Source organism: Geotrypetes seraphini, chromosome 5, assembly GCF_902459505.1.
Source record: "Geotrypetes seraphini chromosome 5, aGeoSer1.1, whole genome shotgun sequence".
Lineage (NCBI taxonomy): Eukaryota > Metazoa > Chordata > Amphibia > Gymnophiona > Dermophiidae > Geotrypetes > Geotrypetes seraphini.
In genome coordinates, this window is record NC_047088.1 from 182707015 (window position 1) to 182721471 (window position 14457).

Sequence of the window (14457 nt, forward strand, 5' to 3'; positions counted from 1 at the left end):
GGGGGAAGTGTAACAGTTCAAACCCTATCTTTCTGTGTTCAAACTTTTTCATATTGCTTTTGGACCCATGTCATGATAAATTTGTCATTCTCAACATTTTTGAGACTTTAGCCATCTTTTCCCAGAGACAATCACGTATCAGTAAATGTAATAGTTAATTCACTGCTGGTCGCTTTTACACAGACTTCAGCTAAACAGCTGGACGGACAAATTTAGGCAACCAGGAGTACAAATTTCAAGCATTTTTATACAGATAAGCACATCGCCTGTAAAAGTGCAGTCCGTCAATCACTTCCCCATTTTGATAGAAATACATGAGCTGTGAACAGCATGTATATTTTTAACCTGAGGTTTACTACAATGAAGGGAAAGCAGGCATGGAAAGGTCATTTGGAAATCACTTGAATATACACAGACTTTTGGGTCAAAAAATGGCCCAGAAATGGGGGTCTTGGTCTATATTCAAGTCCGTGGCTCGGTCTCATCCCACCCACCCACCCACCCCCAATAGACCAATTGCAGCCATTTTCAATAGCAGCTCAAGCCCAATTTAACATCTAATCTTTGCAACCAATTTGTTTAGCTTCTTTTTAACAAACTTCTTCATTTTACGAGTCAGACTTTCAAAAATTAAATGCCACGATAGATTTCCTTTATGACTTCACTCCCGATATTAGCTCAAATTTATTCCCCTCCCCTTTATGAAGCTGCGTTAGGCTTTTTTATCGCTGTTCAAGGAGGTAAAAGCTCCGACGCTCATAGAATTTCTATGAGCTTTGGAGCTTTCACTGCCACAGCCAGCGATAAAAAAACCTAATGTGGCTTCATAAAAGGGGGGGGGAGGGCAAAGCGGACCCAACATTATTATCTCTCATTTCACTAAGGACTAGATCTAAAATGGCTCCCCTCTCTTGTCGATTTCTGGACCAGTTGCTCCAAGAAGTAGTCATTTACTACATCTAGGAATTTTACCTCCCTAGCACTTCCTGATGTATCATTTATCCAGTCTATATTGGAGTAATTGAAATCACCCAATATTATACTGTTGCCAGCTTTCCTAATTTCTGCAAACATTCTCAGAGAACCTGGTGAAGTCGAATAGAGCTTAAAAAATAGTTGAACAAGTTTCTGGAGGACAGATTCATTAACCATTCAATATTAGCCAGGTACACTTAGGGCTCCTTTTATCAAGCCGCGTTAGCGGGGTTAGCGCGCGCGACTTTTAATCACGCGCTAACCCCCACGCTGGCCAAAAAACTACCGCCTGCTCAAGGCAGGTGTTAGCAGTTAGCACAGCCAGCGGTTTACAACTTGGAATACAGCTTTCTAGTCTGAACATAAGAATTGCCGCTACTGGGTCAGACCAGTGGTCAATCGTGCCCAGCAGTCCGCTCACGCCCCGATTGAATCTAGCCTTACCTGCATACATTCCGGTTGAGCAGGAACTTGTCTAACCTTGTCTTGAATCCCTGGAGGGTGTTTTCCCCTATAACAGCCTCCGGAAGAGCGTTCCAGATTTCTACCACTCTCTGGTGAAGAAGAACTTCCTTACATTTGTACAGAATCTATCCCCTTTTAACTTTACAGAGTGTCCTCTCATTCATAGAAACATAGAAATAGACGGCAGATAAGGGCCCACGGCCCATCTAGTCTGCCCACCTTAATGTCCCTCCCCTACCTTTGCCCTGTGAATAGATCCCATGTGCCGATCCCATTTGGCCTTAAAATCAGGCACGCTGCTGGCCTCAATCACCTGTAGTGGAAGACTATTCCAGCGATCAACCACTCTTTCAGTGAAAAAGAATTTCCTGGTGTCACCTCATAGTTTCCCGCCCCTGATTTTCAACGGATGCCCTCTTGTTGTCATGGGACCCTTGAAAAAGAAGATATCTTCCTCCGCCTCGATGCGGCCCGTAAGATACTTGAACGTCTCGATCATGTCCCCCCTCTCTCTGCGCTCCTCGAGCGAGTATAGCTGTAATTTGTCAAGCCGTTTTTCGTATGGTAGATCCTTGAGTCCCGAGACCATCCGGGTGGCCATTCTTTGCACCGACTCCAGTCTCAGCACATCCTTGCGATAATGCGGCCTCCATAATTGCACACAGTATTCCAGGTGGGGCCTCACCATGGATCTATACAATGGCATAATGACTTCCGCCTTACGACTGACGAAACCCCTTCGTATGCAGCCCATGATTTGTCTTGCCTTGGACGAAGCCTGCTCCACTTGATTGGCAGACTTCATGTCCTCACTGACGATTACCCCCAAGTCTCGTTCTGCTACCGTTTTTGCTAGGATCTCGCCATTAAGGGTATAAGACTTGCATGGATTCTGGCTGCCCAGGTGCATAACTTTGCATTTTTTGGCATTGAAGTTGAGTTGCCATGTCCTAGACCATCGCTCCAGTAGGAGTAGGTCGTGCATCATGTTGTCGGGCACTGAATCTTCGTCTGTTGTGCATTTGCCCACTACATTACTCAGTTTGGCGTCATCGGCGAATAATGTTATTTTACCTCGAAGCCCTTCTGCCAAGTCTCTTATAAAGATGTTGAATAGGATTGGGCCCAAGACTGAGCCCTGTGGTACTCCACTAATCACCTCCGTCATTTCGGAGGGGGTGCCGTTCACCACCACCCTTTGGAGCCTACCTCCAAGCCAGCTCCCAACCCATTTCGTCAATGTGTTACCTAATCCTATAGAACTCATCTTGCTCAGTAACCTGCGGTGTGGTACGCTATCGAATGCTTTGCTAAAGTCCAGGTATACGATGTCCAGGGACTCCCCAATATCCAGCTTCCCCGTTACCCAGTCAAAGAAGCTGATCAGGTTGGATTGGCAGGATCTCCCCTTAATAAATCCATGTTGTCGGGGATCCCGTAGATTCTCCTCATCCAGGATCTTATCTAATTGGTGTTTGATTAGAGTTTCCATTAGTTTGCTCACTATCGATGTTAGACTCACTGGTCTGTAGTTTGCTGTCTCCATCTTTGAGCCTTTCTTGTGGAGTGGAATGACGTTAGCCGTCCTCCAGTCCAACGGGACGATGCCTGTACTAAGGGAGAGGTTGAAGAGCGCGGACAGTGGCTCCGCCAAGACATCACTCAGCTCCCTAAGCACCCTGGGGTGCAGGTTGACCGGCCCCATTGCTTTGTTAACCTTGAGCTTTGACAGCTCACCGTAGACACTGCTGGGCGTAAACTCAAAGTTACTAAACGGGTCAACTGAGCCAACCCTTGTCTGTAGCTGAGGGCCGAGCCTTGGAGAGGGTGAACAACCTGTCTTTATCTACTAAGTCTATTCCCTTCATTATCTTGAATGTCTCGATCATATCCCCTCCAGAGAGAGGATTTTGACTCAGACACCGATTTAACCCAGTATTACGTTTCTTAATATTCTTCTGAATCGAAAGATCTGCAGCTGCACATATTGATGTCTAGAACCAGCCCAGCATCAGTGGGGTTGATTCATGGGTCTAGTTTCTGTGATAACTGCAGATGTGAAGTCTCTATGGGATTCCCAAATCCATCTACTTTACCACAGCTGAACTGTCCCTGATCAGCAAAACTAAGACATGTTTGCTAAATTTGGGATATTTGTCTTTACAGGATTTAGTTTATCAAGAAAGCGAGAAAACTCCTGGAAGGCAACCAGCCATCCAGTGAATCACATGAAAAACTCCACATACCTTTATTAAGATTCCATCCATAAAATCCCAAAGTTTAATACTGCCATCAACAGAGCAAGAATACAGCTAGAGATGAAACAAAAAGCAAAATCAGCACACTGATCAAAACAAGTGAAGGGTCAGTGACAGCAAACCAGAGAACGCAGAAAAGGTGCAACAAGGAATTCAAAGAAAACAAGTTTCAGTTGACTAGAACTACTATACAATATACTTTTACTACTGAAAAGCATATTTGCAGGGGTAACTTACTTTATAAAACAGGCTTTACAGGTGGAAAATGGTTGCTATAAAATTCTGTGGGTATGTATGCATGAGTACTTTAGCACAGGCTGTACATAGCCACGTCAGGAGGTAGCATTTGGGAGTACCTTGCAACTTACTTGGAGGGGGGCTGAGAGGACAGGCTTCCAGCAAATGAGCTCACTCCCACCATCAAGCAGCAACCAGATCTCCAGTGCTGTTGTAGCCATCATTGCTTCCTCAGAGCAGCTACAAGTTTGTGAGAGAGCATTTGTGTGCTACTGGAGGTTACTCTAGGATAAGGGCAGACAACCACAGCCCTCAAGGGCCACAATCCCATCAGGTTTTCAAGAATTCAGTAGATAGAACCTAAGCACAGTCCCGGGCAGAGTTTTGGGTTCTGGCCCAAAAATAGCTAAGAAGGAAAATTTAAATTAATCTGTAATTTAAAGAGAGGGTAAGGTTGGGAAGACTGCATGGACCATTCGGGTCTTTATCTGCCGTCATCTACTATGTTACTTTAAAATCTGTTTGTATACAATGGAAGCAGTACATGCAACTCAAACAGATCTCATGCATATTCACTATGAAAATCTTGAAAACCTGATAGGGTTGTAACCCTCAAGGACTGTGGTTGCCCACACCTATTCTAGGATGGCATTTATCAAACTGATCCTGGAATCAGAAAATCACTACCACTTGCTGGGAATGCTTCCTCAATGCTGATCTTTGGGCTGCCAGTCAGACATGGTGCCTGACCATAACTCCATCCCCAAAGACTTGCCAACTGAAGGGCAGAGATGAAAACGCAGCCAGCATCCTGCGAGACTCCGCTGAGCCTCCTAAGGGTGCCAAACAGCCTGCGCTCAAACCCCTGCTAAACAGTTGGTGAGGAAAAGGTGTGGATGGCTCTGAGTGCCAAAAAAATAAATGCAGGCTGGCCAATGGGTACCACCAGGGATCAGCCTGTCAGCTGCAGATCAGAATCTGCGTCTTCTATTCGCAGGCAGAACTTAAGAAAATGCTCCAAGCACAAAGAAAATCTCGAAAGGGTCGAAAAACATCAAAGAAAATAATAAAAAGAGGAGAGCAAAACAGAAACACTCCTTCAGGTTCGTGTGCAAAAGGGAAAAACTATAGGTAGCAGTAGAGCTCCCAGTGATGTAGAGGAGAGTCAGAGAAAAAAATCCAGAGTGGATTCCTTCTGCAGATGGCTCACTGACATTGGGAGATAGCCCACATGTCTAGAATGACCTACCTATTGAACTGGAAAAATAATTAATGAGGAAAAAAATTTTGGATAATGAAAATACATTTTTTAAAAATACCCAATGCAGAATACCATATACTGTATACTTGAATATAAACTGACCCGAATATAAACTGAGATAAACTTTCTTCCTCCCCCACCAAAAAGGAGGAAGAAAGGTTGACTCGAATATAAATCCCAGGGGGGTGTTTATATACAAGTGTTATGCCAGGCTCTGCATTCAGACCCCCCTTCTTACCTGCCCGGCTCTGCATCCTGCCCCCTCCCTCCTTGCCTTACTAGGCTCTGCATCCTGTCACCCCATCCCTCCCTGCCCGGCACTACACCCAGGGACTGGGGCAGAAGCAATTTTCCTACACTTCTGCCTCGTGCAGAGCCGCTATCTGAATGGCTCTGCACGGGATAGGAGCGTAGGAAGATCGCTTCTGTCCCGGTTCACTGCTGGACCTCCAGAGATTTTAAAGGTATACTTTTTACTACTTGGGGAGGCGGGAGGGAGGTGAGAGTTGTTAAGAATTGGCTGGGACAGGAGAGATCCCTCCTGTCCTGATCCACCGCTGGACCATCAGGTCTTATAGCAGGCCCAGGGGAGAGGGGGGGGGGGGGCGCTGACCCGAATAACCCGAGACCTCCAGTTTTGAGTCAATTTTTGGCTCCCAAATCTCGGTTTACATTTGAGTATATATAGTACCACAGATTAAAATTTGCCAAAATATATTGCAACAGCTCTGTAAGCAAAATAAACTGAACCAAATGAGAATTAACCAATCTCTTGTCTTTCTTAGGTGGAAGGCATGTTCCATGCTGACATACCTGAAGATGATTCCCAGGATTGAGTTGGATTCCTGTCACCACATTGCTATGGCCCTGCAGCAGGTGCACACATTCTTCTGTAGCAGTACTGTACACTTTCACAAAGTCACCGGAGACACATAGCAGATATCTAGCATGAAGACCACAAACAGATCTCTTAATGACAATCAGATATCTTCTCAAGTTTTATTTGAAACTAGCTGATGACCCGGCGTTGCACGGGTATTTAATTATAGCAATAACACAGTAAATGGATTCAAATAAAGATACTTTATAGTGGTGAATGAAATTATATTTTTACAGCTTTATAAAAAGTACAATATTCAAATTATAATGTGAAATATTTGACAAAATGAATACAATACAACAAACACAAAACTTGATTATAAACAACATTTTTAGTTTCACCTCCAGGAGCAAGAACATATAAATTCTTGGGTGAAGAGACCCCCAGAACATATCACCCCAGGTAGTGAGGGATCTGCATACCAAGTTTCGATCAAATCGGTCAAGCCGTTTATTATTTACTGTGAGAATGGCAGCTATGTACATTTTTTCCATTGACATGAATGGGTGAAATATGATTTTCTGTTTGTAGCTTCGCCCATGTATGCAGGTGGGCCGCGAGACCCCCAGGTAGTGAGGGATCTGCATACCAAGTTGCGTTCATATCGGTCAAGCCATTTTTGAAGTACTGTGAGAATGGCAGCTTTTTACTTTTTTTCCATTGACATGAATGGGTTCTGTATGTAGCTCCGCCCACGTGTGCAGGTGGGCCGAGAGACTCCCAGAACATATCACCCCAGGTATTTGGAATTACTGTGAGAATGGCAGCATTTTACATTTTTTCCATTGACATGAATGGGTGAAATCTGATTTTATGTTTGTAGCTCCGCCCACGTGTGCAGGTGGGCCACGAGAGCCCCAGAACATATCACCCTAGGTAGTGAGGGATCTGCATACCAAGTTTCGTTCAAATTGGTAAAGCCGTTTTTGATTTACTGTGAGAATGGCAGCTGTTTACATTTTTTCCATTGACATGAATGGGTGAAATCTGATTTTATGTTTGTAGCTCCGCCCACGTGTGCAGGTGGGCCGCGAGACCCCGAGAACATATCACCCCAGGTAGTGAGGGATCTGCATACCAAGTTTCATTCAAATCGGTCAAGCCGGTTTTGAAGTACGGTGAGAATGGCAGCTTTTTACTTTTTTTCCATTGACATGAATGGGTGAAATCTGATGTTCTGTATGTAGCTCCGCCCACGTGTGCAGGTGGGCCGAGAGACTCCCAGAACATATCACCCCAGGTATTTGGAATTACTGTGAGAATGGCAGCGTTTTACATTTTTTCCATTGACATGAATGGGTGAAATCTGATTTTATGTTTGTAGCTCTGCCCACGTGTGCAGGTGGGCCACGAGAGCCCCAGAACATATCACCCTAGGTAGTGAGGGATCTGCATACCAAGTTTCGTTCAAATTGGTAAAGCCGTTTTTGATTTACTGTGAGAATGGCAGCTGTTTACATTTTTTCCATTGACATGAATGGGTGAAATCTGATTTTATGTTTGTAGCTCCGCCCACGTGTGCAGGTGGGCCGCGAGACCCCGAGAACATATCACCCCAGGTAGTGAGGGATCTGCATACCAAGTTTCATTCAAATCGGTCAAGCCGGTTTTGAAGTACGGTGAGAATGGCAGCTTTTTACTTTTTTTCCATTGACATGAATGGGTGAAATCTGATGTAATGTTTGTAACTCCGCCCACGTGTGCAGGTGGGCCGAGAGACCCCCAGAACATATCACCCCAGGTAGTTGGAATTACTGTGAGAATGGCAGCTTTTTACATTTTTTTCATTGACATGAATGGGTGATATCAGATTTTATGTTTGTAGCTCCGCCCACGTGTGCATGTGGGCTGCGATACCCCCAGAACATATCATCCCAGGTAGTGAGGGATCTGCATACCAAGTTTCGTTCAAATCGGTCAAGCCGTTTTTGCGTGATCGCGGCACATACACACATACATACACACATACATACCTCCGATTTTATATATATAGATTTGATATACCGCTTAAAAATTGTCTAAGCGGTTCACAAAATCATAGTCATTAAAATCAAGGTGAAGACATTAAACAATTAGACTAAACTGACATAAAGAGACAGAAGGATTAGGGGAGAAATACAATTTGTTAAAGGAAAGGAGGCCATAAAAGGGTCAAACATGAGGAGGGGTTCCTTCATCTTGCGGTCTAATGGTTACTGCTCGTAGGCATCTTTAAAAATGAAAGTTTTTAAGTTGGATTTAAATTTATCTAACGCAGTTGTCTCAAACTCAAACCCTTTGCAAGGCCACATTTTGGATTTGTAGGTACTTGGAGGGGCTCAGAAAAAAATAGGAACTGGCTAGCCTAAGGAAGGAGGTCGGGAGACTGCAGATCAAAGTACAAGAGCTAGAGGGACTCCTCTCCATAGAGGAACCAAGGGAATTTGAACCAACTGAGGACACCAACAGAGAAAACCACATCAATGAACAGGTCAGAGAGCTCGAAAGATTCATCGAGGAGGCCTGCAGGATGGTAGAAACACAGGATCACCCGCTCTTCAGAAGGGAACAAACGGATGGAGGACAGGACCAGCCAGGAGCCTCCAGGACCCACCAGGACCAACCAGGAGCCGAGGGAAAGGAACCTTGCGGAGAAACCAATCAGGAGAAAGAAGGATTGGAGGACCCAATCATCGACACAGACCTGAGACCCAGGAGGAAGCTGAGGAGAGGAAAATCTGCTATCGTGGTGGGAGACTCAATCCTGAGAGAGGTGGACAGTCACATAGCAGGAGGCAGAGCGGATCGCCTAGTGACATGTCTCCCAGGGGCGAGGACAAAGGATATCTCCGACAGAATCGAGAGAATTATGGAGGGAGCTGAGACAGAGGAAACAGCAGTGATAATCCACGTCGGAACCAATGACGTCAGCAGAAGAAATTTCAACATGACTACACTGACCGAGCAGTTTAAGATCCTGGGGAGGAAGCTGAAGCTGAGGACAGGGAAGATAGCCTTTTCAGAGATCCTGCCAGTACCAAGGGCAGATGCGAGGAGGCAGACCGAGCTGCAAGCAACAAATGGATGGCTGAGGCGATGGTGTGATGAGGAGGGTTTCCTCTTTGTACAGAACTGGTCAACCTTCCTGGGGAAAAACAAGCTCTACAGGAGAGACGGACTGCATTTGAGCATGGCTGGGACGAGGATGCTGGCACGAAACTTCCAGACCTGCATAGACATGACTTTAAACTGATAACAAGGGGAAAGCCAACAGTCGCTCTGACCTCGACACATCGGACCACAGTATCGAACAAGGATACTGAAACAGGAAAGGGCGATAGTGGACTAGAGACAAAATGGACACTTTATGGACATAAACCCAAAGATGCAGTACAGGGACCCGAGAGGAAATCAGAGCAAAAGAGCAAGACAAGGAGGAAACAGCTGGAACCAGAGGGCTATCAAAGAACAAAGAAGCGGGCAGAGGACAGGATAGACACACCACAGGAGGCAGACCATGAGGAGGCAGCCCGTGAGGAGACCAGCAAGGGCATCAAATCAAGAGTAGATCCAAAAGAAAAGGTAACAAACTGGGACTTAAATTGCCTATATACAAATGCTAGGAGCCTAAGGACTAAAATGGGGAAGCTAGAAGTTATAGCCAGAAATAAGGACCTAGACATAATAGGAATCACAGAGACATGGTGGTCAGAGGACAACAAATGGGATGTGGCCCTGCCAGGGTACAAACTCTACAGGAGGGACAGGGCACACAAGAAGGGGGGAGGAATAGCACTGTATATAAAGGACTCCATTCCTTCATCCAGAACAGAAACAACAATAAGGGCAGACAGTCTGGAGTCACTATGGGTTAAGCTCACAGGAGGGGAAGGAGCTGACATCAAATTGGGACTGTACTATCGCCCACCAGGACAGCCAGAAGCAAACGACCTGGACCTGGAGGCCGAACTGAGGCAGGTGTGCAAAAGTGGAAGGGTGGTGGTTATGGGGGATTTCAACTATCCGGGAATAGACTGGGACATTGGGCTCTCAAATTGCACGAGAGAAACTAAATTCCTAGAGGCAATAAGGGACTGTTTCATGGAGCAGCTGGTCACGGAACCAACACGAGGGGATGCCACTCTAGACCTAATCCTCAACGGGCTAGAAGGACCCGCAAAGGAAGTGGTGGTAATAGCACCATTAGGGAACAGCGATCACAACATGATCCAGTACAAATTAAACATGGGAACATCAAAGGTGAAAAGAACCACAACGACAGCACTCAACTTCAGAAAAGGAAACTACAAAGACATGAGGAAAATGGTAGGAAAAAAGCTCAGCAACAGCTCAGGGAAAGTGAAGACCGTAAAGGAAGCCTGGACACTGCTTAAAGGCACAGTGCTCGAGGCGCAAGACCTGTACGTCCCAAGGTTTAGGAAAGGGTGCAAAAAAAAATCGAACTAGAAACCCAGCATGGATAACTACTGCAGTTAAAAAGGCGATAAGCAACAAGAAATCATCCTTCAAGAAATGGAAAAAGGAACCAACAAAGGAAAACCAGGAAGAGCACAAAAGGCACCAGAAAGAATGCCATCAAGAGGTCAAGAAAGCAAAGAGAGAATATGAGGAAAGACTGGCAGGAAAAGCAAGAAACTTCAAACCCTTCTTCAGGTATGTGAAAGGGAAACAACCAGCCAGAGAGGAAGTGGGACCACTGGACGACGGAGACAGGAAAGGAGCGATAAAGGAGGAAAAAGAGATAGCTGACAGGTTAAACAAATTCTTCTCGTCAGTCTTCACCAGAGAGGACATATCCAATATCCCAGAACCCGAGGTGATTATAAGCGGAGAACACGACGAAAGGCTGGTACAACTAGAGGTAAGCAAAGAGGATGTCCTCAGGCAGATAGACAGACTAAAGAGTGACAAATCACCGGGCCCGGACGGCATCCACCCAAGGGTACTAAAAGAACTGAAAAACGAAATAGCAGAGACACTTCGCCAAATATGTAACCTCTCCCTAAAAACTGGGGAGATCCCAGAGGACTGGAAAATAGCAAATGTCACGCCCATCTTTAAAAAGGGATCAAGGCGTGACCCGGGAAACTACAGGCCTGTGAGCTTGACCTCGGTTCCGGGAAAGATGATGGAAGCAATGGTAAAGGACACAATCTGCGAACACATAGAAAACAATGGACAACTGAAGGCGAGCCAGCATGGCTTCTGCCAGGGAAGGTCATGCCTCACGAACTTGCTGTACTTCTTTGAGGGAATAAACAGCCAGATGGATAAGGGGGAATCCATAGACATCATTTACCTTGACTTCCAAAAAGCCTTCGACAAGGTACCTCACGAACGGCTATTTAAAAAGCTGTGGAACCACAGGGTGCAAGGGGATATCCACCGATGGATCAAACACTGGTTGGCAGGCAGGAAACAGAGGGTTGGAGTAAAGGGCCAATACTCAGACTGGCAATGGGTCACGAGCGGAGTTCCACAGGGGTCGGTGCTGGGACCTCTACTGTTCAATATATTTATTAACGATCTGGAGACGGGGACAAAATGTGAGGTTATCAAATTTGCTGATGACACCAAACTCTGCAGCAGGGTTAGAAATACGGAAGACTGTGAAGACCTGCAAAGGGACCTAACGAGACTGGAAGACTGGGCAAAAAAGTGGCAAATGAGTTTTAACGTAGAGAAATGCAAGGTCATGCATGTAGGGAAAAAGAACCCGATGTTCAGCTACAAAATGGGGGGAACACTGCTAGGGGTGAGTAACCTTGAGTGGGACCTGGGGGTGATGGTCGACACATCACTGAAACCATCGGTGCAGTGTGCGACAGCCTCAAAGAAAGCAAACAGAATGCTGGGCATCATCAAAAAAGGTATCACAACCAGGACGAAAGAAGTCATCATGCCGCTGTATCGCGCAATGGTGCGCCCGCACCTGGAGTACTGTGTTCAATACTGGTCGCCGTACCTCAAGAAGGACATGGCGGTACTAGAGGGAGTGCAGAGGAGGGCGACTAAACTGATAAAAGGTATGGAAAATTTTTCATACGCTGACAGGTTAAAAATGCTGGGGCTGTTCTCCCTGGAGAAAAGGAGACTTAGAGGGGACATGATAGAAACCTTCAAAATCCTAAAGGGCATAGAGAAAGTGAATAGGGACAGATTCTTCAAACTGAGGGGAGCCACAAACACTAGGGGTCACTCGGAGAAATTGAAGTGGGACAGGTTTAGAACAAATGCTAGGAAGTTCTTTTTTACCCAGAGGGTGGTGGACACATGGAACGCGCTTCCGGAGGATGTGATAGGCCAGAAATCTGTACAGAGGTTCAAGGAGGGTTTGGATAGGTTCCTGGAGGAAAAGGGGATAGAGGTTCCTGGAGGAAAAGGATAGAACTTGAGGTAGGTTATAGAAGTGGTCAGAAACCACTTCACAGGTCGCGGACCTGATGGGCCGCCGCGGGAGCGGACCGCTGGGCGAGATGGACCTTTGGTCTGACCCAGTGGAGGCAACTTCTTATGTTCTTATGTCTTATTAAAGAAATGAGAATTCTGCCCGAGGTAAAACTCTTTATAGTTTATAAATCTTTCCTTTTGGCTAAGTCTTAATAATAATATTGTAATTATAGCTCAAGAGACATATGATCATGAAACTGTTTTATTTTACTTTTGTGATTAGGATAAACATACCGAGGGCTTCAAAATAGTACCTGGCAGGCTGCATGTGGCCACCGAGCCACGAGTTTGAGATCACTGATCTAATGGGATATCTTCCCGGAGATGCAAGGGCAGGGAATTCCAGGCTGTAGGTGCTGTAACTGAAAAGATTTTTTTCCTAGTGGTGTTGTAGAATACAGTGGTACCTTGGATTACGAGCATATTCCGTTCCAGGAGCATGCTCGTAATCCAAAATGCTCGTTTATCAAAGCAAGTTTACACATAGGAAATAATGGAAACTCGCTTTGATACGTTCCCCCCCACCCCCTCCCCGAGGCCAGGGCGCTGCTCTTCCCCCCCCCCCCCGCAAAGTCCCATCCCCCCGCATGATCCGGCACCCCCCGTGAGAACAGGCACCCCTCGCCCGACCAACTTTAACTCACCCCCCCTGTCTGGCACCGGCATGAGAACCACTCCCCCCCGCTCGCAAAGGCCCCCCCCCGCTCGAATCGGCACCCTCCCACGAGAACAGGAACCCCCGCCCGACCAACTTTAACTCACCCCCCCCCCTTTGGCAACGGCACGCAGCCCACAAGTGCCAGTGCCGCTTGAAGATCTTCTTCCCAGTCTCTGACGGCTTTGAGCATGCATCTGCGCATGCTCAAGCCCTTCTAGTTCTCCCTCTCGCCGAGATTCTCCCTCTCGCCAGTTGGGAACAATTGCGCACCCAATGAGGCCATGTAAACATTGAAGAGCAATGGGGATAATGGTGATCCCTGTGGCACCATGTGCCGGAGAGATCGTAATTAAAACGGATTTGGTAGGTGCGTGAAGTAAGGAAACCTCAAAACCAGTTTAATACCTCTCCTCTGATTCCAATTGTGTCTAAGCATTGTAATAGTTTCCCATGGTCCACTAAGTCGAAGACAGAGCTCATGTCAAATTGCATGATTAGGGCGTTGAGGCCCTTACTAAACAAGTAGCGCACATTGTCCAGAATAGCTGCAATTACTGTTTCAGTGCTAATCAGAGGCCTAAAACCAGACTGAGTTTCATGCAAGAGAGATAACTGGTCGAGATATTCCATCAGTTGGGTGTGTACCATTCCTTCCATGATTTTTACAATAAATGGGATGGATGCTACTGGTCTATAGTTGGTTACTGATGTTGGTGATTCTTTACGATTTTTTGGAATTGGGGTTATTATAATGTGACCATTATTAGTGAGGAATTTTCCATTGTTTAGGTTATTGGATAGGTAATTCAATAGGGATAGTTTAAAGTCTAATGGAGCTGCTTTCATAATTTCTGGGGGACATGAGTCCAGGACACAGTATGATTTAGAGTATTTGTTATATAACTTGATGTAGTTATTCCATTCTAAATTGTGGAAGGAACTCCAAATCATGTCCGCTGGCATTTCATTTCTTTGTAGATCAGTTGATTGATGTTCGTATTCGGCAATTAAACAGGCACATTTTGGACTTTTTACATAAGACACCCGGTTAAATTATCCTTATTGGGCCTGGTTTTATAATAAGATGCTTACATACCAAGACTAGGGGTTGGCAACCTTTTTAAAGCAAAAATTTTTTTATTTTATCCCCGCCCCGCCGTACCAATCAGCAAGCAAGGCTTTCATCTGTGTACGTGCTGAGCTCACTGCTCAGCATGGCTATTTCCCGCCGCGATGCCGGACTTGTAAGCTGCATGCCTGCATCGCCAGAATT

At 45.8% G+C, this 14457-nt stretch overlaps 1 protein-coding gene across 1 annotated transcript in view; it reads right to left on the bottom strand.

Annotated features, from left to right (window-relative positions):
• Window positions 1-14457, bottom strand: part of WDR75 (WD repeat domain 75) — a 92072-nt gene that overhangs the window by 71851 nt on the left and 5764 nt on the right. The window contains exons 2-3 of the mRNA XM_033947194.1: window positions 6010-6139; window positions 3687-3752 (exon numbers count right to left, since the gene is read on the bottom strand). Coding sequence (XP_033803085.1) covers window positions 3687-3752; window positions 6010-6139 — 196 coding nt within the window. The remainder of the gene's footprint in view (window positions 1-3686; window positions 3753-6009; window positions 6140-14457) is intronic.